At 40.1% G+C, this 27,675-nt stretch overlaps 1 protein-coding gene across 1 annotated transcript in view; it reads right to left on the bottom strand.

Annotated features, from left to right (window-relative positions):
- The window catches only part of EFCAB5 (EF-hand calcium binding domain 5), a 155,488-nt gene that overhangs the window by 41,648 nt on the left and 86,165 nt on the right, over positions 1-27,675 (bottom strand). The window contains exons 8-14 of the mRNA XM_006165478.1: positions 21,693-21,848; positions 12,205-12,304; positions 8,405-9,472; positions 7,542-7,619; positions 7,349-7,441; positions 4,254-4,468; positions 2,199-2,355 (exon numbers count right to left, since the gene is read on the bottom strand). Coding sequence (XP_006165540.1) covers positions 2,199-2,355; positions 4,254-4,468; positions 7,349-7,441; positions 7,542-7,619; positions 8,405-9,472; positions 12,205-12,304; positions 21,693-21,848 — 1,867 coding nt within the window. The remainder of the gene's footprint in view (positions 1-2,198; positions 2,356-4,253; positions 4,469-7,348; positions 7,442-7,541; positions 7,620-8,404; positions 9,473-12,204; positions 12,305-21,692; positions 21,849-27,675) is intronic.

The raw sequence follows: 27,675 nt of genomic DNA, 5'->3' as shown, positions 1-27,675 counted from the left end.
AAGCCGCCAGGTCCGGGACTCGAACCGTGGTCAACTATGTGGGAGTCCAGCGACATAGCTATTACACTAACTACGCTAATTGCTGGTCCCAATACAATGATTTTTTTTTTTTTTTTTTTGGAGAGGTCTTCGCTATAGGGTGCATGCACTCGCCAGACAGACAGAGAGAGACATAGAGATAGAAAGTGAGAAAACACAATGGGGGATGGCCACGCTTCAATCCCTTCTCCTCCATTTTCCTCTCGGGATCTTGGGCACGCACGCACATGTGCCCGGCGTGAGTTCTAAGCCACCGGGTTCAGGACGTGAACCGTGGTCGACTACGTGGGAATCCAGTGATATAGCTATTACGCTAACTGCTGGTTTCCCCAATACAATGATTTTTGAAAGGGCTGAAAAACTTAACACCGACAAGTCTTTCTTTTATGCACCATATACTTTAAAAATTGAAAATCTAATATATTAAAGTCACCAGATAAATCCTTAAACTAACAATAAGTAAAATCCCTTAAACTGGGAGCTAATAAAATAATTTATTATACCAAAATGAGAGTTTTAGTAGCTTTTGATTGGGAAGTATTAATTGGTAAAGAAAAATAACATAGGGGTAGAAAAAGTCACTAAAAATAATGAGTTTAGTAAATTGAAGAGAAACTTACAAGCCTGTTAGACTTGAGAGGTTAATCAGACTGTGTGATGGCAAAAAGATAAGACAAGAATTAAAAACAGAACTGTGGAGTAATTTGCGTTCTTGGAACCTCAAGAAGGTAGCCAGGTCCATAGAGAGAGAATCTAACTATTTAGAGTGAAGGTCTTGGACAAAGCCCTCTGCAATATATTCCACTCCTGACTATGCTGACAAATATGCACAGGTTTCAATTTCTCTACATTTTTTTTTCAAAGAGAGTGATTTTCACTATAGCATGTGTGCGCTCACCAGAGAGACAGAAAAGACAGAAAGCAAGAAATCACCCCCCCCCCCCCCCCCCAAGGAGGGATGGTCATGCAGCAATCACTTCTCCTCCATTCTCCCCCTGGGATTTTAGCCAAGTACACACACACACACACACACACACACACACATGCACACACACCCCAGGTGTGAGGGTTAAGCTGTTGCTGGGTCCAGGACTCAAACCACAGTTGACTATGTGGGAGTCCAGTAACTTAACAATTATGCCATCTGCTGGTCCCACAATTTCTCTACATCTTGCCAACACTTGTTATTTTCCTATTTTAAACTTGTAGTCACATTATATATGAAGTGGTATCTCACACTTATATTAACAGAATAACCAATTTTTTTTTATAGACCACAGATTAGTTTATTTTTAACAGCCATCATGCCATGAATTCATAGGGAATAGGTTCCAATAGCTCAGGCTCCTTTCCATTGGTTCTCACAAAGTGTGCTTCTCTGGGTGGAGCAGGCTGGTGCTTTAGTTGAAGCCAGATACCATTCTCTTTGGCTTCTTTTTCTGGTCATTTTCCTTCACACGTTTTAGGAAGCTATCTCTGCTCTTAGAATGTTTAATATGCTCAATAAACACATTGATTCCCTTGGCAAGAATCTTGCCCTTACTTTGTTTGTTCACAACAATGCCAACAGCATGCTGGGTAACATTGTAGACTCTTCCAGTTTTGCCATGGTAACATTTGTGGGGCATTCTTTTTTGAACAATACCCATTCCCTTAATGTTTACAATATCACCTTTCTTGTAGATTCACATATATATCGCCAAAGCAACAACTGTTTTCTAAAAGGCCTAGAGAGCATATATCGGGTGCCCTCTCCGCTTTCCCTTTGTGCTCGTCATTTTGGTTAATTACTGGAAGATGGCGGTTCCAGCCAAAAGGCCAGAATAACCAATATTTTAACTGAAAATATATAAAAGAACTAGAAAACTTGAGTGCGAGTTATTAGCACAACTTAAATAAGAACATTCTCAGAGGCCAGATTGTGATGCAGCAGCAAAACACAATGCTCCGTGAGGCAATCCAACATGAGAAAGTTCCCAGTTCAAGGTCAGAGACCTCCCTAAGCACACTGGGCACATGCTTCTCCAGGATCCCAGGCTTGTTGAAGGTTAGGGGTGGATCTTGGCTATGGACCCATTGGTCCTCTCTTTCTCTGTATCTCTAGCTCATGGAAGAATTTTTTTAAAAATTAGAAAAAGAAGATTATTCTTTTATTTTACCTTTCTTCATAGATTCTTTTTCCATTCCCTCCTTATATGTGTACAATAGTTTATCAACTTCCTTCAGATCCAGGAAACCTGAGCAATCACAGTCCCACTTCTGAAAGAGGGCTTCTAAGAGAAGCCCTCGACGGACATGGAAAGCATTTTGTCTAATCTAGAATGCAGACAGGGTAACAAAACACAGAAGATATGTTCATTGTGCTGGCTTACATCTCATATTTATTTCTTTAAAAAGTACAGCTTTACTTTAGGGCTAAGTGTGATTTTAATGAAGAATGCAGTGATTAATTTTAATCCCCTAAATGTCGTTTTCCTGTTTCACCTCTAGACCAAAAACGTAGGCATTCTTTGCACTGGAATAAAACATATTAACTTAGAAAGGCTATTACACCCCCCCCCAAGAATCTATTTTTTTTAGAATGATTTTATTTAACTTTATTTATTTTAATCTGACTTGGGAGGGGCGGGGAGAAAGTGAGAAAGCAAGCTGCCAGGTCCAGGACTTGAACCACAGTTGGCCATGTGGAAGTTCAGCATCATTAACCACCACACCACTTGCTGGGCCCTCCTAAGAATCTTTGATCATTCCTTTCTACTCCCCCTCCATGTTTGTTCAGGAATGTGATAAACACATGAGTGCTTTGCCTGGCTTCTTGGGATTTTCTTGAGGGAAAGGGATTGAATGGCAGTGTTCAAACAATGAAAGACAGCTATGCTTAAAAAAATTCTTTTTGGGAGATGGTGGGGCTGGCCCCGTGGCCTGATAGTTCAGAGAGCCAGATCCCACATGGCTAACCACATGGTTCAAGTTCTGGTTCCAGAAACTTCAAAAAACATGTTTGGCACATGTGTGAGCACATCAAAGTCCTAAAAGAATGGAAAACTGAAGGAGGGATTGTAGTGTGACCATGCCCCATTGTGGGATGCTTTCTACTTCTCTCTCTCTCTTCTCTGTCTCTTCTTGATGAGCACAGTTGCCTTCTGGCAAATTTAAAAATTTTCCTTTTTTTGGGAGAGTTTCCTGCTATAGGGAGCGTGTGCTCACCAGAAAGACAGAGAGAGACAAAGAAACTGAAAGTGAAAAACCACCCCCCACCCCCACCCCCGGATGGCCATGCTGCAATCCCTTCTCCTCCACTCTCCCCTTGGGATTTTGGGCACACATGCATATGTGCCCAGCGTGAGTTTAAGCCACCAGGTCCAGGACTTGAACCATGGTCAACTACAGGGGAGTCCAGCGACATAGCCATTATGCCAACTGCTGGTCCTCCCAAAATTTCATTTTTATACTTAATACTGACCTAATGACATTAATTTTACTTATCTTTTACATTTTCCACTAAATTAATTCTATTAACTAATAGTAATTGAATTAATATCTAGATATAACTAGTTGCAAAAAGAAAGTGGCCAGCAGGTGATATGGTAGTTGGGACACTGGATCCCACCTGTTCGACTCTGGGGTTTGAGTCCCAGAACTGGCAGCTTAAAAAAATATGCTGGGTGCATGTACATGTGTGCCCAAAATCCCAAGAGAAGAATTGAGGAGAAGGGATTGTAGTGTGGCCATCTTCCCTGGGGGTGGGGGTTGGGGAGTGGGGTGATTTCTCACTTTCTCTCTGACTCTCCAGAGAGTGAATATGTCCTACAGCAATTTTTTTTTTAAATTAAGCGTAGGGTCAGTAGATGTAGCAGTTAAGGCACTGGATGACCGACTGTGCAATTCAAGATCTGGACCCAGCGGCTTGAAACTCAGAGGTCAGGTGCATGTGGGTGGGTACCCAAAATCCTGAGAGGAGAATGGAGAAGAAGGGATTGCAGTGTGGCCTTCCCCCCTGGGGGGTGATTTCTTGCTCTCTGTCTCTCTAGCAAGTGCATGTGACCTATAACAAAAATCTCTCAAAAATAAAATAATAGCTATATTTGTGGAAATAAAGTCATGAGTCTGGTTGTAAACTTTTTAAAAAAGAACCACACTAGGAACAACTGAGGTTGAGAGATTTACATATAATAGTGACATCACTTGTTCCCATGATAAATGATGTTACCCACCTGTTCTAAGGCACTCATTTTCTCTTCTTTTGTTTCAACATATCCTCTCTTAAAAAAGGAGGTAAGCGTCTCACTGACACTCAAGGGAGCATCTTCACCAATAAATGTCTCCAGAAGCTGCACAAACTGGAGCAGATTGAAGGAAACTCCATTGAAGGCACTCCTACCTTTTATTTCCTTGTAAGACTGAATATTTCTGATTACTAAATGTAGATCTGTCAAGCAGAAAACATATACCAAGTGATAAAGTGAATGATTTTTCTGAAATCTTAGGGAAAATAAATGTGTACAGATTGTAATGGACATTTGCTGTTTTTGCCTGTCAGGAATTCATGCTTCCTGCATGAGGATAGCAGCCTTCTTTTACCTTTGAGAAAACAGCTCTCCTCCACTGTCAGTTCAGATAAGTCGGCCTCCCCGTCTTTGGTCCACAAACCACCATGTAATAGAGGGCTGGACAATGATTCACATGTGACAGGAATGTAACTAACTGTAGGCCAATGAGGATTAGCTCCAGAACTTTTTGGGAAAACTACTGCAGAAGAATCTGTTTTTTATACTCTGGTTGCTAAAATAGTAGGAGATAAGCTTAGAGATGTTCTAAGTGTTTTTTTTTTTTTCTTTTAATACAGAGAAAACAATATAGAGAAAACATCTCAAAATTGAAAGTGATGGGTTTCCACCATCTTTCTGTGCCTCCATAGTGGTACACTTGAATGTCCTGCCTGATGCCCTCAAAAGCATCAACAATGCTGAAAAGAGAGGTAAACGCCAGAATCTTATTAGGCCGTGCTCCAAAGCTATTGTCCAGTTTCTAACTGTGAGGATGAAGCATGGTTACATTGGTAAATTTGAAATCATTGATGACCACAGAGCTGGAAAAACTGCTGTGAACCTCACCAGTAGGTTAAAGAAGTATGGAGTGATCAGCCCCAGATTTGATGTGCAACTCAAAGATCTAGAGAAATGGCAGAATAATTTGCTCCTATCCTGTCAGTTTGGTTTCATTGTACTGACAACCTCGGCAGGCATCATGGACCATGAAGAAGCAAGATGGAAACATACTGAAGGGAAAATCCTGAGATTCTTTTTATAGTGATATAATATATACATACAAATAAAATGCCTCATTGGAAAAAAATCGAAAGTGATGGGGCCAGCAGGTGGTGTAGTGGTTAAGGCACTGGACTCCCACATGGCCAACTGTGGTTCAAGTCCTGAACCTGGCAGCTTGAAACTCATGCCAGGCACATGTGCATGTGTGCCCAAAATTATGAGAGAAGAATGGAGGAGAAGAGACTGCGGTGTGGTCATCCCCATGAGGGGTGATTTCTAGCTTTCTGACTGTCTCTCTAGTGAGCGTACATGCCCTATAGCAAAATTTCTCTCTCAAAAAAAAAAGGTTGAAAGTGACACCGAGAACAGGGTTGAGAGTTAGAAAAATATTCTACTATTGTTGAACTCATAGATCTAAATATGCCTAAAACCTACTGTACTCTACACTTTTCAGTTAAATAAATTAGTAAATATCACTACTAAAATATCACATATATTACATATATATACATATACATATTCTTTCTTTTTAAAAATATTTATTTATTTAATTTCATTTGTTACTATTATTTTTTAATTTGACCAGAGAGAGAGAGAGAAAAAAGGAAAGTGAGAAATCACCCCCCAAGAAGGATAGCCATATCACAATCCCTTTTCCTCCATTCTCCACTTGGTATTTTGGCACAAGAGCATGTGTGCCCAGTGTGATTTTCAGGCTGTCAGCAGAGCATGTGTGCCCAGTGTGATTTTCAGGCTTTCAGCTCTAGTACTCAAACCATGGTTGGCCATGTAGAAATTCAGCTCCTTAAACACTACATAACACGCTGGTCCCTTCACCAATATATTTATCTTGAGGCTCAATGTTGAAACATGAAGCATAGCTCATAAAATGTCTTCACAGTGACTTATATTTGATGTAATCATTGATTCAATCATTCACGTCTTTGTGCCTTCTATGTAAGATTTGGTGTGCCTTAAAAATAATTACCCATTCGATTTTTAAAAAAATAATGATAAAATGAAGGACTACCAGATTGTGTAGTGTTTATGTCACTGGATTCTCACACAGCCAACTGCAGTTTGAGTCCCGGACCCAGAGGCTTGAAACTCATGCGTGTGCATGCCTGCCCAAAATCCTTAGTGGAGGATGGAGGAGAAGGGATTGCAGCGTGGTCATCTCTCTTGGGGAGTGATTTCTCACTTTCTGTCTCTCTGTCTCTCCAGTAAGTACATGCACCGTTTAGCAAAAATCTCTCTCTAAAAGATAAAATTAATCAAAATTGAAAAGAGACTAGGAAGAGCATGAACTAGCAGACCACAAAAGCTTGACCAATGCCTTTCATTTTCACCAGAATATTTTCAGGGGAGTTTGTTATTTAACCTAGGCTTAAATGAGAAAAAAAAATGCATATAGGAAGAATATACTCTTGATGTAATTAGTACTACTATTGTTGATGTGAAAGGTAAAATGATAAAATATGAGTAATTTTTGTATTGGTGTTAAATACATGGTTTATCTAAATGCTAAAAACTACTCTTTGCTCTGTTAAGTAGATCTTTCTTTGCAAGTCTTGAAAGCAAGATAGATTTTCACCTGTCTCACATATTTGGATGTGCACCTACTAGAAGGAATAGCTGGAATAATTGTTATTGAGTTCTAATATTTAATATTTGATTCCCTTTGTATGTTTGAATCATAGCTTCAAAGCAGTTGTAGGGCCAAGTAATGGTAAATAAATGTCATAATCTATATTTTTTAAGTTTTTTTGCCTTAGGGTATGTGCACTTGTTAGAGAGAGAGAGACAGAGACAGTGAGAAGAGTATTTATCAACAGCTCATGCCACCAACGATAGTACACCACCACCCAAAACATCTATCTTGTACATATTTAGATCCGTCAGTTCAGGGACAAAATAATGCAAGGATCACTTCTCATTATATCTTAGCTAACGCTAGTCTTATCATGGGGTACCACAGTAAATGAACTACATCTATTAGTCTGCTATCTATGCCCTCTAGTTTCATTGTCGAGGTATACCTGTGAACCTGGAGTCACCATAGATTGAGTTTGCCTGATCCTCATCTTCAAATTTGACATGGTTCATCTTCCAGTTGTAAGTCAAAATTTCACCTGTAAAAAAATACATTCTATAACACAGCCAATTAAACTTCACTTATGCAATGATTTTGTTCCAGAATATAAATAAAAGGAAGACTAAATGAAATGTTACCTGACCATGACTTTCCTTCTATTTTTTGGGATTTGGGTTCACAGGATTTGTCTTTCTGAACTTCCTTTTTTGAAGTTTCTAAAAGAACAAAAGAAATTAACTACAAATTGGACATTACATATCATTCAGATATTCTAAGGCTAGTGAAGGAGAGAAATGCCTCACATTCAGAACACCAAAAACCCTAAGTATTTTCCCATGTTTATGTGTTGTAATCAAACACAGGGAAATTACTTAATAATTTTAATTGTTGAGAGCAGCTCTGTGACAAAATCTATGTGCTGCATCCCAGTTTGGCATGCAAAATGAGAGCTACATTTCCTAACTATTATCTCAGCTACTTATCACTGTATGCCTAAATCCTGACCAGTGAAACTTGAATAAATACTTGAAACACAGGGTGCTTTCTGTCTTACATATGACTTTCAGAAACTCTTCTAGAATGTGTATCTTAATCTAACTGAAAAAAGCAAGACCCATTTTATAGGTAAAATTTTTAAAAATTTTAAAAATGGTTTCCAATATTAAAAATATCCCACATTTAGAATAAAAAGACTTCTATTGCTTTTTCAGAAACCCAGTTAAGACATTTCTACAGGTAACATTACCAGATTTCTTCCTCAGTAATGGATTTCTAATACAAAAGGAATTTCAGGTAAATTGACAATAGTGACACGGAAAGTCATTTCTGATTTTCATTTAATTGGTTGCTCAAGGTCTAGACTCATGTTGAGCAGCAAACTATGTCTAAGGTTTGCATGATCCCATATGCTAGGAAGAGCCTCATTTGACTATGTGTTTTATTAAGACTTTCAAAACCACTCTACAAAACAGGGAGCTCTGTAGGAGAATTGCATTGCTACCTGAATGACGATCTTTTCTAGTTGATGTTGGAACTTTCTCTTGCACTTCAGAACTCGTGACTGGTTCCTCTTTATGTATTTGTTCCCAAGACCTCTGTTCCTGAGTAGGGATTTCAATGAACTTAGAGGGAGCAGCCTCCCTAGATTTCATACTTTCTTTCAAGATACTACTTTTTCTTGATTGTGAAATTGAGTCTCTGTCCTGTTGTTCTATGGGAATTACCTCTTCATAAGGGCCTTGTTCTGATTCATTGAGTGGTTCTTCTACTGTCAGCTCACTGAGTGATTCATATTCTGAAAGTGACACTTTGTGTGGTCCTTGTCCTATTGACCCTTTGTGCTGTTCTTGTTCTGTAATTGACTCCCTGCGTGACCCTTGTTCTGAAATTGAAACTCTGCGTGGTCCTTGCTCTATTACTGTCTCTCTGTGTGACCCTTGTTCTGAAGTAGACACTCTGGGTGGTCCTTGCTCTATTATTGAGTCTCTACGTGACCCTTGTTCAGATGCTGACACTCTGAGTGTTCCCTCCATTATAGTCTCGTTCTGTAACTCTTGGTCTGAAGCGGACATGGTGAGTGGTTCTTGACTTATTATTGATTTTCTGTCTGACCCTTGTTCTGAAGCTGACACTCTGCGTGGTCCTTGTCCTACTGTTGACCCTTGGCTCTGTCCTTGTTCTATTACTGACCCTCTTTGTGGTCTTTGTTCTGGAGTTGCCTCTGTGTTTACTGCTTGTTCTGCTATTGATTCTCTGTGCAGTTCTTGTTCTGTAGTTGGCGCTCTTCCTTGTTCTTCAGTTGAAATTCTGTGTGGTCCTTGTTCCACAGTTCTCCTTCTCTGCTGTCCTGGTGGGTTTGGTGGTGGTAGTGATGTTCTTTGTTCATCATGTTTATGTTGATATTCTGGATTTTCTAATAATTCACTTTGGGTTCTATCAATATGATTTTCAGAAAGTAATGTATTCATCTCTAACAGCATTTTGTCAAAGTCTTCATAAATGTGTTTCTGATTATCCATGTCTCCCCAGAACTCAGATAATACTATCTCCTCAAATTCAATGAACGGCCCTAATACAAGAAACAGAATATTTACCTAAATACTTAATCTTATACGTTAGAATCAGAACTAGTAAATTAACGTAAAAAAGCATTGAATACAATGATTGTAATATAGACTCATTGCTTTAAATAAATATCAGTTACCTATCAATGAAACACAATATAAAGCAAAAAGGTACCCAGAGGAACATAAAAAATGCTCACTACCCTACATTAGAGATTATCCCTTCCTAAAAGGTATGGTTTGGGAAATTAACAAAATTATTTTGGTACTTGGAGTGTTGCTTAGACTGCCAAGAAAATGTAATTTATCTTCTATCTTTGTGCTCTTTCCATAGTAAGCATAGCATTGGGATAAGGAAGGGGATGTGTTTTCCATCTCAAATATATTTTCTTTTTTTCCCTAATTCCAATATCTTTCAATATCTGCAATATAAAAGATCAAAAGAAGTCTTTATCTTTGATGATCTTTCATTGAGGAAACAATCACTTTTTTTCCCTGTTTTTCCAGTATTCCTTTTTTCCTCCCTTCCTTTCCCCCTATATTCTTTCTTCATTCCTCAGGTTCTTTTCCTTCACAACTTCTGTGCCTGGTTCAGAATTTTAGGCAAATACTGGATAGTAGTTACCAGAATTCCAGTACTAAAAAACAAGAATAATGGGAGCATCAGATGGCGTAATGGTTACATTGCTGGACTACCACATTGTCGACTACAGTTCAAGTTCCAGACCAAGCAGCTTGAAACTCATGCCAGGTATATGTGCATGTGTGCCCAAAATCCTGAAAGGAGAATGAAGAAAAAGAGATTGCAGTGTCGCCATTCCTCCTGGTGGGTGATTTCTCACTTTCTTTCTCTCTATCTCTCTCTGTATCTCTAGTGAGCACATGCATCCTATAGCAAAAATCTCTCTCAAAAAAACTCAAACCAAACCAAACCAACCAACCAAAAAACAACATATAACTCTGGTATCCAGGACTATAGTGAGTGGGACTCATGCCATGAGATTATCTCCACCCTCTGTCCCGACATTTAGTGGTTAAGCTGTAAAACTGAGATTGCCACAATTTTCAGGAATACTCCATGTATTGATATATCACCCATAGATTTTTAAGTAAGTAATAAATCTTCACATATAATAAAATATTGATTTCCCTGATGGAAATGCAGTCATTAGAAGACTTTATCGTTTTTTTGGTGGGGATAGAGGTTTTTGCTATAGGGCGCGTGTGCTGGCCAGAAAGAGAGAGAGACAAAAAGCGAGAAATCTCCCCCCAGGGGGGATGGCCACGCTGCAATCCCTTCTCCTCCATTCTTCTCTCGGGACCTTGGGCATGCATGCACAAGGGCCCGGCGTGAGTTTAAACCACGGGGTCTGGGATTGTAGTTGACTACATGGGAGTCCAGTGATGTATCCATTACATCATCTACTGGTCCAGAAGACTTTATCTTTAAAAGCAAAAATAGGGACCAGCAGTTAGCGTAATGGCTATGTTGCTGAACTCCCATGTAGTCGACCGTGGTTCGTGTCCTGGACCCGGTGGTTTAAAACTCACATCGGGTACATGTGCGTGCATGCCCAAGATCCCAAGAGGAGAATGGAGGAGAAGGGATTGCAGCGTGGCCATCCCCCCGGGGGGTGATTTCTCGCTTTCTGTCTCTCTGTCTCTCTCTGTCTGGTGAGCGCATGTGCCCTATAGCAAAAACCTCTTAAAAAAATAAAATAAAATAAAAAATAAAAAATAAAACCCATAATTAATTTTGTCCTAATAGTAATATAAAAAGAATACTTTACTGTATAAGTACATACAAGTAAAAATGCTTGGGAGGGGACTAGTAGATGGTTACATTGCTGAACTCCCATGGAGTGGACTGCAGTTCTAGTCTTGGATCTGGTGGCTTAAGACACTGGTTGGGTTGGGAACCAGCAGTTAGCGTAATGGCTATGTCACTGGACTCCCACGTAGTCGACCGCAGTTCGCGTCCCCGACCTGGTGGCTTAAAACTCACGCCAGGCGCATGTGCGTGTGTGCCCAAGATCCCGAGAGGAGAATGGAGAAGGGATTGCGGCGTGACCATCCCCCCTGGTGGGTGATTTCTCGCTTTCTGTCTCTATGTCTTTCTTTGTCTGTCTGGCGAGCACATGCACCCTATAGTGAAAGCCTCTCCAAAAAAAAAAAGACTCTGGTTGGGCATACATATGTACATGCCCAAAATCCCGAGAGGAAAGTGTAGGAGAAGGGATCGTGTCATGGCCATCTCCCGTGAGGAGACCTTTTGTCTCTCTCTGTGTCTCTGGCAAGCACACACGATCTATAACAAAAATCTCTCTTAAAAAAATGTTTGGGAGAAGGTGATACTTTCTTTAGAAATCTTAGAATTCTAAACTGGGCTTTATAAATGAAATTACTATTACCAAGTTAGACATTATAAATAGAGTCACCATTACCAACCTGGTATCTAAAACATTCAAATTTGTCACCAAAGCAGCCCTTCATCTGAATGAATTTATCATTAAGTTCTAGCTGAGTTATGGCATGATAATTTAAGCACTGCACTACGGTGAAAAATACATCTACTTACGATAAAGAATGAATTTGATGGGGGAACAAGTGTTGGAATAGATAACATGCTCTAAAGATGTTCTGTGAAAGGATTCCATGGGGTAGAATGATTCTGTGTTATCGCATCAGTGGACTGCCTCATGCCCACTTGAGCACACTCCCTCTGAGTGGCACTTACACTGTCTTGGGTTTCGGAGTATACTCCTAAGCATTTGTGGACTTTGATCATAGAACGTTTCCAGCAAGGCCAGTGTTCTCTGCCGATCCAAAAACCCTATCTAAACAGAAAGTTGTAATTAGCAACTACAAGAGATTTAGGATTTTTATGTAAATGAAATATAACTTATTTAAGATCTTATCATGATTGCCACTACCACCATCATCATATAACTAAAAGCTACAACATCAAAATCAAGAGAACTATATCTTGCCTTTAGGCTTATACTTGACATTCCCAATCTGAGACATGTCAAAATGCCTTATGCTTAGTAAATATAATATTTGTTGCTGTTGATTTATTAATTGCTAAGTACAATGTATAATGTTCACTCTAATCTGATCTGAATATGTCACTGGAAACAATTAACTATTCCTACTTGATCTTTTTTGCATTGTTTTGAGAAAAAATTTAATTGCATATTTACTCAGTATTGAGATCTAATTCATGCAAGTAAAGGAATATATTTTAGGGCCAGCTGCTGAGACACATGGGTAATGCAAGTGTCCTGCAAGGCTAAAAGCTAAATGGCAACCGCTAGTTCAGATAGCCATGCCAGCCTAAAAACATCCTGGGTGTGGGTGCTCAGAATCCTAAGTAGCTGGATGGCTGGGGAAAGAGGATCACATCATGACAAGACCATATTAAGCATCTCTCTCTCTCTCTCTCCTTCGTGCATAATTGCAGTCTCTATCATAAAAAAAGAAAAACAAATATATTTTTAAGCTGGACATTGTATTTGTGCCTGTAGTCCAAGCCAGTGGGAGGCTGAGTCAGGAGGGTCACAAGTTCAAGACCAGCCTGGGCAACATAACAAGACCCTGTTTCTAAAAAAGAAGAAAAGAGGGACCAGCAGTTAGCGTAATGGCTATGTTGCTGGACTCCCACATAGTTGACTGCGGTTCGAGTCCTGGACCTGGTGGCTTAAACTCATGCCGGGCGCATGTGCTTGCGTGCCCAAGATCCAGAGAGGAGAATGGAGGAGAACGGATTGCGGCGTGGCCATCCCCCCGGGGGGTGATTTCTCGCTTTCTATCTCTCTGTCTCTCTCTCTGTCTTTCTGGCGAGTGCACGCACCCTATAGCAAAAACCTCTCCAAAAAAAGAAAAAAAAAAGAAATTTTATTCTTTTTAACTATTGTATGATACTCTATAATATAAAAACACCACAATTTTTAAAAGAATTAGTTTAACTTTTTGTTTATTTATTCATTCATTCATTCATTTTAATTTGATCAGAGAGAGACAGAGTCAGAGAGAGAAAGAGAGAGAGAAAGCAAGCCACCAGGTTCAGGACTTGAATCGTGGTCAGCCATGTAGGAGTCCAGCACCCTCAACCACCACACCACCTGCTGACCCCTGCCACAATTTTTTTCAACAGAGAAATTTACATTCCTTTGTCTGTAATATGTTTCTTCCCTTTGCCCCTTCCACCCACCCTCTACCACCCACTCTCTATCACCCACTCTTCCTCCCTTACAGTCTTTGGTATGTACAGTCATCCTCTCTACTATCATATCTTTGAACCTTTTGATTTCTGCCACAGAGTGCAGACATTTGGTACATACTGAGTGAGGATAAACAGTGTGTATCTTTCAAAGTCTGGCTCACTTTGCTTAACATTAATTCTTCCATATTCAACCACTTTGAATCAAACAATAGGATCTCATTGTTTCTTACGACTGAGCAATATTCTATAGTATATAGGTATCACAGTTTTTCAAACTAGCCATCAGTTTTTGGACATGTAGGTTGATTCCATGTCTAATAATTGTGAGTAATGCTGCAATAAACATGGATGTGCAAGTGTCTTCCTGATTCAGTGCTTTCCTATCCTTTGGACAAATACCAAGATGTGGAATTATTGGGTAATATGGTAGTTATATTTGTAGAACTACAAATGATAGTTTTTTTTTGAAGAACCTCCATATTGTTTATTTTTCTTTTAAAAAAATTTTTTAATTATTATCATAGTCTTGTTTATGTTACATTAAATCACATATAACTTTACAGTGTATTACATTTCTTTTTCCAGAAGGAATACTATTCATATCAGTCAATATAAAGACATTAAAATTCCCATCATCATCATCCAATAGCTTTCCATTTTTTTCCAGATTATTATTATTATTCCAATTTTTTAAAAACATTAAATCACTATCCATATTATTTTCCACAGAGGTTGTACTAATTTATGTTCCCACCAAAAGTGTAAGAAGGTTCGCTTTTCACCACAGCCTTGTCAGACTTGTTCTTTAGTTTTTTGATCCTAGCCATTTTAACTGGGGTTAAATGGTATCTCATTGTGGTTTTAAATTGCATTTTCCTATGTCAAGAGACTTTGAAAATTTTTTTCCATATGCCTCTTGGTCATTTGTGAGTCTTCTTTGGAAAGTTGTCTATCAATTCATTTGCCCATTTTAAAATTGGATTATTCTTTTTTTTTTTTTTTTTGAGAGGTTTTTGCTATAGGGCGTGTGTGCTTGCCGGAAAGACAGAGACAGGGAGAGAGAAATCACCCCCCAGGAGGGATGACCACGCTGCAATCCCTTCTCCTCCATTCTCCTCTTGGGATTTTGGGCATGCACGCATGCGCACCTGGCATGAGTTTAAGCCACCGGGTCAGAGACTCGAACTGCACTCGAGTACATGGGCGTCCAGCGACATAGCCATTACGCTAACTGCTGGTCCCTGGCCCCTTCATTTTCTTAATAGCATCCTTTTGGCTTTTGGGTTTTGGTTTTTAATTTGCCAGAGAGTGTGTATGCTTGCCAGAGAGAGACAGAGAGAAAGCCACCTGACCCCTATCCCATGGGTCATGATCACAACACAATTCTTATCTTCCATTTCTACCTCCTGTCAGGATTTTGGGCACACATATACATGCACCTGGTGTGTTTTTCAAGCCACCAAATTTGGAACTTGAATCACTTACGAGGTGATGTGGGATCCAGCTCCTTCAAGCAATAGGCCTTGGGCTGGCCCCATAGTGTTTTTCAAAGAGCAGAATTTTTTAATTTATTTTTTTAAATTTTTTAATTTAATTTATCACATTTTTTTTCAAGGTTCATGTTTTCTTCTGGAAGCATGTGAGTTTTATGCTAAACATTTAGGTCTAAAATCCATTTCGAACTATTTTAAAAGCTTATTTACTTGTTTCTTGAAAGAGAAATAAGGGAGGAGAGATAGAAAGAGAGAGAGAACCTTTGACAGGGTCTCCCCATACCACAATCCTCCCCTCAGCCACCCAACCAGATGGGATCATAGGAGTGACTAGGTGCGCCTGGCCTGTTCAGATCTACCTGGGAAAAACCCAGCCCTCCACTGTGGCTCCAGTATCACACAGTGGCGCCCTACTGCCTGCACCACCACAGCTAGGTCTCAAGCTTCATTTCGTATATAACGTGAGGTAAGGCTTCAAGCACAACTTTTTCTCCCACATTTGGATAGCCAGTTTTTCTAGCACCATTTTAAAAAAACATTTATTTATGGGACCAGCAGTTAGCGTAATGGCTATGTCGCTGGACTCCCACGTAGTCAACCGCTGTTCGCATCCCGGCCCCGGTGACTTAAAACTCACGCCAGGCGCGTGAGCATGCATGCCCAAGATCCCAAGAGGAGAATGGAGGAGAAGGGATTGCGGCGTGACCATCCCCCTGGGGGGTGATTTCCTGCTTTCTGTGTCTCTGTCTCTGTCTGTCTGGCGAGCACACGCACCCTATAGCAAAAACCTCTCAAAAATTTATTTATTTATTCTGATTTTCAAGCCCCCATGTCCAGAACTCAAACCAAAACCATATTTGGTCATGTGGTAATCCAGCCCCTTAACCACCATGTCACCTGCTGGCCTGCACCATTTGTTTTTTTAAATGCTATTGACTGCCCAGTTCAATGGAGAAACGAGAGTAGCTAAGAGATTTCCTCTTTTCTCCTGTTGTTTAATTTCCAATATTTGAGAATTTTCCAGCTGTTGATTTCTAATTTAATTTTACTGCAGTCAGATCATGTATTGTATTGTTTCAGTTCTTTTAAATTTATTGAGACTTGTTTCATGACACAGCGTATAATCATCTTGGTGCGTGTTTTGAGTGTACTTGAGAAGTGTGCTTTTCTGCTGTTAATGGGTGGAATGTCTATAACACCTCAAGTTGAGTTGATTGATGGTGTTGTTCGAGTTTTTTATATCCTTATTGATTTCCTGACTCTTGTTCTGTGAATTACAGAGAAAGTAATATTTAAATCTCCAATTATAATTGTAGTTCTGTCATTTTTTGCTTCATGTATTTTATACTACGTATTTTGGCAATTAGGTAAGTGTACATTTAGAATTACTATGTGTTTTTGTCAAATTATGAAATATCCTTTTTAATCTTTGGTAACACTCCTTGTTCTGAAGTCTCCCTTGATATTAATACAGCCACTCTGACTTTCTTAGCACGTCCATGGTGGTATATCTCTTTATTTTTTAAAGTTTCTACTATACGGCAAAATTGGCCATGAAATTGGCCATGTGGGAATCCAACTAACTGCCTTACCCTCTATACCACCTGTTGGCCCACATGGTGTATCATTTTATAAACATTTATTTTATTTTTTCCCTATGAATAAGAGCACAAAGAAAGAGAGACAGACAGGCAGAAAGAAAGATAGCACCTCTAAAAGGATCCCAATGCCACAATCCATCCTCAGCCCCAGCTAGCCCCAAACCATCACACATACTCAGCATTCTCAGGGAGGTCTTCAAACTCGACCCTGGAATCTTTCCATGTAGTCAGCCTTGCAAAGCATCACATTTTATTGCTGCACCACCATCCAGCCCCTCCATGGTGTATCTTTTTATGATCTCTTTACTATCAATGTCTTTATATTGATTCTTGTATTTTTATTCAGCCTGACAATTTCTGTCTTTTTACAGAGTATTTAGACTACACACACATATATGTATTTTTAGGTTTTTGCCATAGGGCATGTGTGCTCATTACACAGAGACAGGGAAAGGAAAAGTGACCAATCACCGCTCTGCCACAGTACCTTCTCCTCCATTCCTCTCAGGATTTGGGGCACATACACACATGTGGCCAGTGTGATTTTAAAGCTGCCAGGTCTGGGACTTGGCCCATGGTAGGCCGTGTGGGAGTCCAGAACCTTAACCACCATGCAACCTGCTGACCCGTCCATGAACTTTTTAAAGTTCCCTCATACTTCATACCTAATATAAGAAACTTACTTTCATTTCCCCACCTCTTAGAAATACTTTTTAGTATAAATTCTTGTTTTTTTCTTTCTTCTTTTAAAAAATTTATTTATTTTACACTTATTCACTGAATATCACAGCATACAAAGTCCAATTTCCCATCCAGAATACACTGTACAGTGACTTAATCATACATGTTACCATCAACAAATAATTTTTCTACTTCATGTTTCTTATGTGTGTGTGAGGTGTGTGTGTGTGTGTGTGTGTGTGTGTGTGTGCATGCATGTATGTTTTCCCCCCTATTTCTCATCCTCTGCCATTTCCCACCTTCCTCCCACTGTGTCCGGTATCTGCAGTTACTTTCCATTCCTTTTTAAATTTTTCTCGGGACCAGCAGTTAGCATAATGGCTATGTCGCTGGACTCCCATGTGGTCGACTGCGGTTCGCATCCTGGACCCGGTGGCTTAAAACCTCACGCTTGGCGCGTGTGCATGCAAGCCCAAGATCCCGAGAGGAGAATGGAGGAGAAAGAATTGCGGTGTGGCCATCCCCATTGGGGGATGATTTCTCGCTTTCTGTCTCTCTGTCTCTCTCTGTCTGTCTGGCAAGCGCATGCACCCTAAAGCAAAAACCTCTCCAAAAAAAGAGAAAAAAATTTTTTTTCACATTTTATTGATTCACAAAATATCTTAATCAATCTAACTACTTTCAATAGCAAGTTCAGCTGATATATACATATTTGTGAACGCATGTTTGATATCAGGCATGAAACTGTGAGTAGATTGAATATACTCTAAAGTAGCACCTACCTAAGGTTATATAGCTTACTGTGGTCATTAAGTAGGTATTTTAATATATTTTTTTAATTTCAAGAAAGGCAGTTTTAGCTTTAATAAATCATAATAAAAATATTAAGAGAACTTTGCTTAGGACTTAAAGCCAGGAAGTAGGTTAGGATTCTGTTCAAATAGTAGGTACATGGACCTGTCAACAACTCGAGAGAAGACAAAAATCCTTAACTCTGGAAAACAAAGCATAGAAGAAAATCAGTAATGTTTTAGTAAAAAGTCTTAAAATTCTATTTCAACAGTTCAGTCTCATGTACTTTATCTTCTGTTATGGTCCAATCTTTCCATTTAAATTCTGGAAGATAACATTTAACTCCAGACTTGCCCCTACCATGAAGATGGTCATCTTCTTGGTTGTTTTTGAACTCTTATTTCTCTGTGTCTGACTTTAGTTTTCCTGATATAGCACTCCCTCCAGAACTTCTAGAGAGCCAGTCTAGTGTCAGTAAATTCTTTCGAGTTTTGTTTATCTGAGAATATATTTGTCTTCTCTTCCCATATGAAGGATAATCTTGCCAGGTATAGTATTCTTGGTTGAAATTGTTTTTCACTTAGCACTTTGAATATGTTTTCCCATTCTTTCCTTGTTCACATTATTTCTGATGAGAGGTCTGCTGTTAGCCTGATAGAATATCCTTTCTAGGTAATTTGATGTTTCTGTCTTGCCAATCTCAGTACCTTGTCTTTGTGGTTTTGGTCAACCTGGCTATAATGTGTCTTGGAGAAGATCATCTTGGTTGATTCTATTTGGAGTCCTTTGTATTTCTTGGGTCTGGATCTTTGAATGCCTCTCTAGGTTTGGAAAGTTTTCTTCAGAATTTCATGGAATAGATTATCAATGTCCTTATTAGTTACTTCACCTTCTGGGATACCGATATCCAGATGTTTGGACATTTAATGGTATCAGTATTTCTTGTATATTATTCTCATTTTGGTGGGGGGAGGCTGTTTTCTCAGTTTTGATGGTGGATTTTTCTAGTCCAGTGATTCTGACTTCTACATCTGCGATTCGATCTGCTGTGTGATCTAGTCTTTTAATACTTTCAAGGGAGGTTTTGACTTCCTGTATTATAGCCTTCATCTCTAACAGTTCCATTTGATTCATTTCTTATGGTGTGTATTTCCTCTTTCAGATCATGCAAGAACTTCCTCACCTCCTGGAACTCATTGGCTCTTTTCTCGTGTCTCTTCTGGAATTCATTGTCTCTCTTCTCTTGCATCTATGTTAGCTTTGTCACTATGAATATTCTGAATTCTTTATCAGATATTTCTGTGAATTTCATTGTACTGTCTCTGAAAAAAGAGGAGCTATTCTTTTCCCTTGGGGAAGAGGTATTTTCTTGGTTTTTCATATTTCTTGTGGTTCTGTGGTGATTTCTGGTCATCTGATGGGCTATACATTTCTTCCTAATTCCTAGAAATTCAATCTGAGGATTCAGAGGCATGCAAGAGGAGATGATCTGCAATCTCTTTGTCATTCCCTTTGTTTTTCTCCTTTTGTGCAGTAGCAGATTCAGTGGGAATTGAGGAATATGTTGACCCACTAAAGTATGGGGTCTGGAGGGTGAAGTCTCAGCAGAAAATCTTCATTACTCTTAATCCCTGAAAGCACCAGTTCTCAGCTCCAATGGAAGAGTCCTTTTCTTTTTTTTATTTTAAGAGAGATTTTTGCTATACGGCATGTGCACTTGCTGGAGAGAGAGAAAGAGAGACAGAGACAGAGAGACAGAGAGACAGAGCGACAGAAAGTGAGAAATCACCCCCTGGGGGGATGGCCACACTACAATCCCTTTTCCTCCATTCTCCTCTCAGGATATTGGGCATGCATGCATATGCACCAGGCATGAGTTTAAGTTGCCAGGTCCAGGACTCAAACCACAGTTGACTACATGGGTGTCCAGGAATATAACCATTGCACCATCTGCTGGTCCCTCTTTTTGTTTTTAAGAGATTTTTGTTATAGGGTATGTGCATTCACTAGAGAGACAGAGAGACAGAAAGTGAAAAATCACCACCCCCCCCCCAACCCCTCCAGGGGGGTTTTGGTCACAGTAAAATCCCTTCTCCTCCATTCTCCACTATGGATCTTGGGCACATGCACTCAGAATGAGTTTTAAGTCCAGGACTCAAACTGTGGTTGATTACATGGGAGTCCAGCAATGTAACCATTACACCATCTGCTGGTCCCAAACTCTTCTTGTTTTTAAGAACAGCATAATAAAAGTGGTAGACTTTCTTTTTTTCTTTTTCTTTTTCTTTTTTTTTAAATTGCCAGAAGGCATGTGCACTTGCCAGAGAGAGGAAGAAAGCATTCCACAATGGAGCATGGCCATGCTGCAATCCCTTCTCTTCCATTTCCCCATCCTGTCATAATTTGAGTGCATGCACACAGTGTGCGTGTGTGTGTGTGTGTGTGTGTGTGTGTGTTGTTTTTGTTTTTAGATTTAGTGAAAGAAAAAGTAAAAATTCACCCCCTAGGAAATATGACCACACTGCAATCACTTCTCCATCCTCCTTCCAGGATCTTGGGCACAGATGCACACACATCCAGAGTGATTTTCAAGCCACCAGGTCTGGGACTTGAACCATGGTTGGCCATGTGGAAGTCCAGTACTTTAACCACCAGCTGGCCCTGCTGTATGTTTTTTAAGCCTCCAGGGCTGAGATTAGAACCATGGTTGGTGTGGGATTCAGCTCCCTTAGTCAATAGGCTATGGGGCCAGCCCTGAAGTGGTAAACATTTTATTCCTCACAGCTCTTTGCTATAGGAAGCCACCTATAAAAAAGTAAATGATAACGATCCTAAGTAAACTTCTCACTTAATAATGGAAAAGAAAGACCGGCTGGTGTGGCACAGTAATGCAATGCTCTACAATGTTGTGCCCACACAGGAAGGTCCTGGGTTTAAATGCAGCATCCTCTCTGAACATGCCAGTGATCTGGACTGGGTAGCTCGGGGTGGGAGGGGGGCGGATAGTAGTATGAAGACCTTATTGGGATGCCTACCTCTCTCTCCTTTCTGTATCCCTCTCATGGAAGAAATATATAAACTTTTTTTAAAAAATTAAAAAGGAATGGCAAGTAAATAGATTTAGAAACAAGTTAAAATCCTGAAATTGGCCACACAAAGTGTGGTCTGTAGGCTGGTGCTAGTGTGCAATGAAAAAGGCACAAAAATCGGGAATAGCCCCTGGAATAATTTATAGCAATTAGAGAGAGTAAATAATAAATCAGATTTGAGTCTGATCATAACATATGTGAGTTGTACTGTGTGTGTCCATTTTCTCTTCTACTAATCAAATTTAATTGAGTATTAATCCATGACAGGTTGGAAATTAAAAACATCATCAACAACAACCTAAAAACTGGTCCTTTGCAACAAATAATTTGAAAACCATACCTACCTTTCCACGGTCACAATGCAGAAAGAGCTCAGCAAACATCTTCCTCCTCATGTCAGTTTTTATGACCTCGCGGAATTCATCTGCACAGTGGCAAAGGTGCTTAAGGAGTTTCTCAAACATTTCACTCTTAAAATCTGTGATGCGTGAAGAGATGTACTGCAGAATACAAGAGGGCAAACAACTGACGTAAAGCTGTGCTGCTTATTTGGAGTTTCCCAAACTCAGCAGATGTGCATGGAATAGATTGGCTGCAAAATGTTTCCATCTCATTTGCTTATCACTTAGATAAAACATGTTCATGGTAGTGCACTTTGCAGGCAGTGCTTCAGAGAGAGTGGACCAGCGCAGTCCCAACTCCATAGACCAGTGGGAATAGATATTTTTGGAGCAATTTCCCTCTATATCACATCAGTATTATATAGGGCAAATTTGCCTCATGGTTTGAAATAGTAGCAGTTCTAAAATGCTGCCTTATAGATGAAAAGTTCTAAAACCTGAATGCAGGGGACCAGCAGGTGGCATGGTGGTTAAGGTGCTGGACACTCCCACATGGCCAACTACGGTTTGAGTCCCGGACCCGGTAGCTTGCTATCTCACTTTTCCTCTCTCTTGCTCTCTGTGTCTCTCTCTGGCCAAATTAAAATAAATGAATGAATAAATAAAATGAAATAATTCTTTTTAAAAAATGAATGCAGTTTTTCTAATTGGTATGTAGCATATATAAGCATATATGTTCCAAGACTAGTTAGAATTAATTCTTGTAACTTAAGAGATGGAGATCATGGATGGTTTTTGTCTCCTGATAGAGCAATAAGTTATTCTTTGTCTACGTTTTGTGTGTGTGTGTGCGTGTGTGTGTGTGAAAGTGGAGGGGCTGAAAACATCTATACTCTTGGGCCATTTCTCTTTTGTTCCCTGTTAAATAGATTTCCAGAAGTGTGACTGCTAGCTTAGAAAGCAAATGAACCTATATTTTTATGTAGGTGTGTGCCCTTTTGTACTCCCACTGCTATGAGTGGCTATTTCTTCTCAGTCTCATCATCAACATATATTTTTGCCAATTTGATAGGTCAGGAATATTAGATTCTTATTCTTTCTTTTCTTTTTTCTTTGCCTAAGGACATGCATTTAAGAGAGACCAAGAAAGAGAAAAACAAACAAACAAAAACCAATGGCCTGGTCACATGGCAATCCTTTTTTCCCCTCTATTTCTCCATTCTATCAGGATCCCAGACACACATGCACTGCCCAGGGTGCTTTTCAAGCTACTGAGGCCAGATTTTGAACCATGGTAGGCCATGAGGGCTCTGGCTCCTTCTCCACAGTGCTTAACTGCTATGCTAGGGGCCACTCTGAGGAACATCACATTCTTAATCTATAGCTCACAATAAGACATAGAAAGTATCCTGTGAGATGAGTGGTTAGGCAATGGAAGAGTTCCTGAGTGAACTTTTCTTGAAGTGTTAATAATTGGGAGTCCCATAATTCCATGATTTCCTTCCCTGCTCTAAGCACCATGGTTACCACATTTATATTGCATGACCCTGTTTTCACAGCCTTAAATGACTGGACCAAGGGAGGTTGCTTAGCCTAAACAAAGTCTTTTAGATTTCCTCACTGAGAATTAGGAAGAGCCAGCCTATCTCTGAATGGGGCTGAATATGGGGATTGCTGGAGAGCCAAAACTTTACCCCTACTCTCATAGGATCTTTGGCTGGGCCTAAAATTAAATCGACATAAGATGGATCAACAGGATAAAAGCATAACAATTTAAGACAACTTTTAGTGTCATGGGAGTCCTCATCAGGTATGAAGGCTCAAAAAAGTGACAAAATCTACAAGCTTTTTTATGAGGTTGAGCAAAGAAAGGCAATTGTGGAAAACTGAATTATGAGGGGAGATTAAAAAGAAGATAAGATAATAGACTTTAACAAAGTCTATTTGTGCAGAATTCTCTTGGCTAAAACTCCCCATTGAAGAATATTTCCCTTTTCCTGGTACAGGAAGGGCGTCTTTCACAAGGGAATTTTTATCTCCTGTTTTCATGTTTTCAGGAAGAAAAGGGGAGATTAGGATGCCCTCCTTTTTTTCTTTTTCTTTTTTTTGGAGAGGTTTTTGCTATAGGGCGTGTGCACTCACCAGACAGAGAGACAGAGAGACAGAAAGTGAGAAATCACCCCCCCAGGGGGTATGGCAACGCCGCAATCCCTTCTCCTCTATCCTCCTCTCAGGATCTTGGGCACGCACACACATCCACCCGGTGTGAGTTTAAGTCACCGGGTCCGAGACTCGAACTGTGGTCAACTACATGGGAGTCCAGCGACATAGTCATTACATTAACTGCTGGTCCCTTGAATCTAACATTTTCCAAATGTTTTTTATGTAATCCTTATGCCAAAGTGGAATGTTTTGGGGTGTCATAGTCCACCGCCCTTCAAATGTAAATTTAAGAGCTATTGAGTAGCCAGATTTCTCCATGTGAACTGAGGATGCAGAGTCTGGCTTAGAGAGAAAACAGAGCAGAGAAACAGATTCGATGATTCCAAATCCTTAGTCTAGTCCTTTCCTGAAACCCTTGGATTACGTTCAGTTTTCAGCTATGTTAGCTCCAGTCAGTTTCTACTTCTTGTAATTAACATGCTTTACAAGAAAACATGCTCCATTTTAGTAACTTATTTCTAAAGAACAGTAATTCTTTTAAAATGTAATAACTTTTTTTTAGAGGTTTTTGCCTTAGGGCATGTGAACTCTCAGAGAGAGAAAGACATAGACAGAGACAGTGAGAGGGAAAGTGAGAAATCACCCACCAGGGGGAATGGCCATGCTGCCATCCCTTCTCCTCCATTCTCCTCTCAGGATCTTGGGCACACACGCACATGGTATACCTGGCATGAGTTTTAAGCCACTGGGTCTGGGATTTGAACTACAGTCAGCCATGTGGGGGTTCAGTGATGTAACCATTCCATCATCTGCTGGCCCCTAACATGGAACAACTTTTTGAAACATACTTTTTGAAGCTGATATTTTATGTCCTCATTAATATCATCTGGGCAGATTTAGAATGCATTATGTAAGAGACATGTTAGGCTTGAATCCATGCTAATGAGTCACCAACTGGTTTAGAGATCAAAAGAGGGAAATGTACGACAGAGTAAATGAGCTTTTCTAAATATTTGGTTCCCTTAGCTGCCTAAACCACCTAATCATCATTATTCTTGATGGATTAAAAAGAACAGTTCTTATCTCACCTCAGGAAGCAGGGTAGTGTAAGTGATTAAGAGCTCATATTCTGGACCTGTCTGGGTTCGTTCAGATCCCAGTTCCCAGGTTACTTGGTTTGTGAAGTGGGTATCATAATAGCAGCTGTCTCACAGGTCATGGCGAGGATCCTGTGTATGTAGAGAGCCCGAATATTTCAAGCAGTAAGTTCTTTACAGCCATTGCTCTTGTCCTCTATTGTTGTGGATAAGAAGCTAGCCAAGAAACTTTTTTCTTTTGTCAGAGGGTGTAATGCAACACCAAGGAGAGACAGAGAGAGAAGGGAGAAAGCACCCCCCATGGAATATGGTCACGTCACAATCCATTCTTCTCTATTTCTCCTGCCTGTTGGGATTGGGGGTAAGTACACACACACGTGGCATGTTTTTCAAGTCTCTAGGTCCTGGGTCCAAACCATGCAGTTGGCTATGTGGGATCCAATGGCCTTAACCACACCATGCCACTGGCTGACCTGGAAACTTTATAGAATAAAACAGTCCTCTCAGCTGATACACATCTTTAGAAAGGGAAACTCAATGAGATCAGAGGTTCTCAAAGTGTGATCCCCAGACAGCAGCATGGGCACCACCTGAGAACTTGTTAGAATTGCAAATTTTGAGCCTTGCCCACACCTACAGAATCCTGAAACTCTGGGGTAGGCCCAGAAATACATCTTAACAAGCCCTCCATGGGATCTGATGCTCACTAAAGTCTGAAAAGCACTGAACTAGATGATCTGGCATAACTGATCCTAATAAGTCCAGTATCCTAAGATACTGTTTGATCTTCAGTGACTTTTTGTTGTTGTTAGGTTTTTGATAGAGTCCAGCGACATAGTCATTACATTAACTGCTGGTCCCTTGAATCTAACATTTTCCAAATGTTTTTTATGTAATCCTTATGCCAAAGTGGAATGTTTTGGGGTGTCATAGTCCACCGCCCTTCAAATGTAAATTTAAGAGCTATTGAGTAGCCAGATTTCTCCATGTGAACTGAGGATGCAGAGTCTGGCTTAGAGAGAAAACAGAGCAGAGAAACAGATTCGATGATTCCAAATCCTTAGTCTAGTCCTTTCCTGAAACCCTTGGATTACGTTCAGTTTTCAGCTATGTTAGCTCCAGTCAGTTTCTACTTCTTGTAATTAACATGCTTTACAAGAAAACATGCTCCATTTTAGTAACTTATTTCTAAAGAACAGTAATTCTTTTAAAATGTAATAACTTTTTTTTAGAGGTTTTTGCCTTAGGGCATGTGAACTCTCAGAGAGAGAAAGACATAGACAGAGACAGTGAGAGGGAAAGTGAGAAATCACCCACCAGGGGGAATGGCCATGCTGCCATCCCTTCTCCTCCATTCTCCTCTCAGGATCTTGGGCACACACGCACATGGTATACCTGGCATGAGTTTTAAGCCACTGGGTCTGGGATTTGAACTACAGTCAGCCATGTGGGGGTTCAGTGATGTAACCATTCCATCATCTGCTGGCCCCTAACATGGAACAACTTTTTGAAACATACTTTTTGAAGCTGATATTTTATGTCCTCATTAATATCATCTGGGCAGATTTAGAATGCATTATGTAAGAGACATGTTAGGCTTGAATCCATGCTAATGAGTCACCAACTGGTTTAGAGATCAAAAGAGGGAAATGTACGACAGAGTAAATGAGCTTTTCTAAATATTTGGTTCCCTTAGCTGCCTAAACCACCTAATCATCATTATTCTTGATGGATTAAAAAGAACAGTTCTTATCTCACCTCAGGAAGCAGGGTAGTGTAAGTGATTAAGAGCTCATATTCTGGACCTGTCTGGGTTCGTTCAGATCCCAGTTCCCAGGTTACTTGGTTTGTGAAGTGGGTATCATAATAGCAGCTGTCTCACAGGTCATGGCGAGGATCCTGTGTATGTAGAGAGCCCGAATATTTCAAGCAGTAAGTTCTTTACAGCCATTGCTCTTGTCCTCTATTGTTGTGGATAAGAAGCTAGCCAAGAAACTTTTTTCTTTTGTCAGAGGGTGTAATGCAACACCAAGGAGAGACAGAGAGAGAAGGGAGAAAGCACCCCCCATGGAATATGGTCACGTCACAATCCATTCTTCTCTATTTCTCCTGCCTGTTGGGATTGGGGGTAAGTACACACACACGTGGCATGTTTTTCAAGTCTCTAGGTCCTGGGTCCAAACCATGCAGTTGGCTATGTGGGATCCAATGGCCTTAACCACACCATGCCACTGGCTGACCTGGAAACTTTATAGAATAAAACAGTCCTCTCAGCTGATACACATCTTTAGAAAGGGAAACTCAATCAGATCAGAGGTTCTCAAAGTGTGATCCCCAGACAGCAGCATGGGCACCACCTGAGAACTTGTTAGAATTGCAAATTTTGAGCCCACACCTACACTACAGAATCCTGAAACTCTGGGGTAGGCCCAGAAATACATCTTAACAAGCCCTCCATGGGATCTGATGCTCACTAAAGTCTGAAAAGCACTGAACTAGATGATCTGGCATAACTGATCCTAATAAGTCCAGTATCCTAAGATACTGTTTGATCTTCAGTGACTTTTTGTTGTTGTTAGGTTTTTGATACACACACACACACACACACACACACACAGAGAGAGAGAGAGAGAAAGTGAGAAATCACCACCCAGGGGGATGGTCATGCTGCAATCCCTTCTCCTTCGGTTCTCCTCTCAGGATGTTGGGCATGCATACATACAAAC

Source organism: Tupaia chinensis, unplaced genomic scaffold (assembly GCF_000334495.1).
Source record: "Tupaia chinensis unplaced genomic scaffold, TupChi_1.0 Scaffold143921_1, whole genome shotgun sequence".
Lineage (NCBI taxonomy): Eukaryota > Metazoa > Chordata > Mammalia > Scandentia > Tupaiidae > Tupaia > Tupaia belangeri.
Note: the sequence above shows the minus strand (reverse complement) of the source record. Positions and strands in the feature narration are given on the sequence as shown.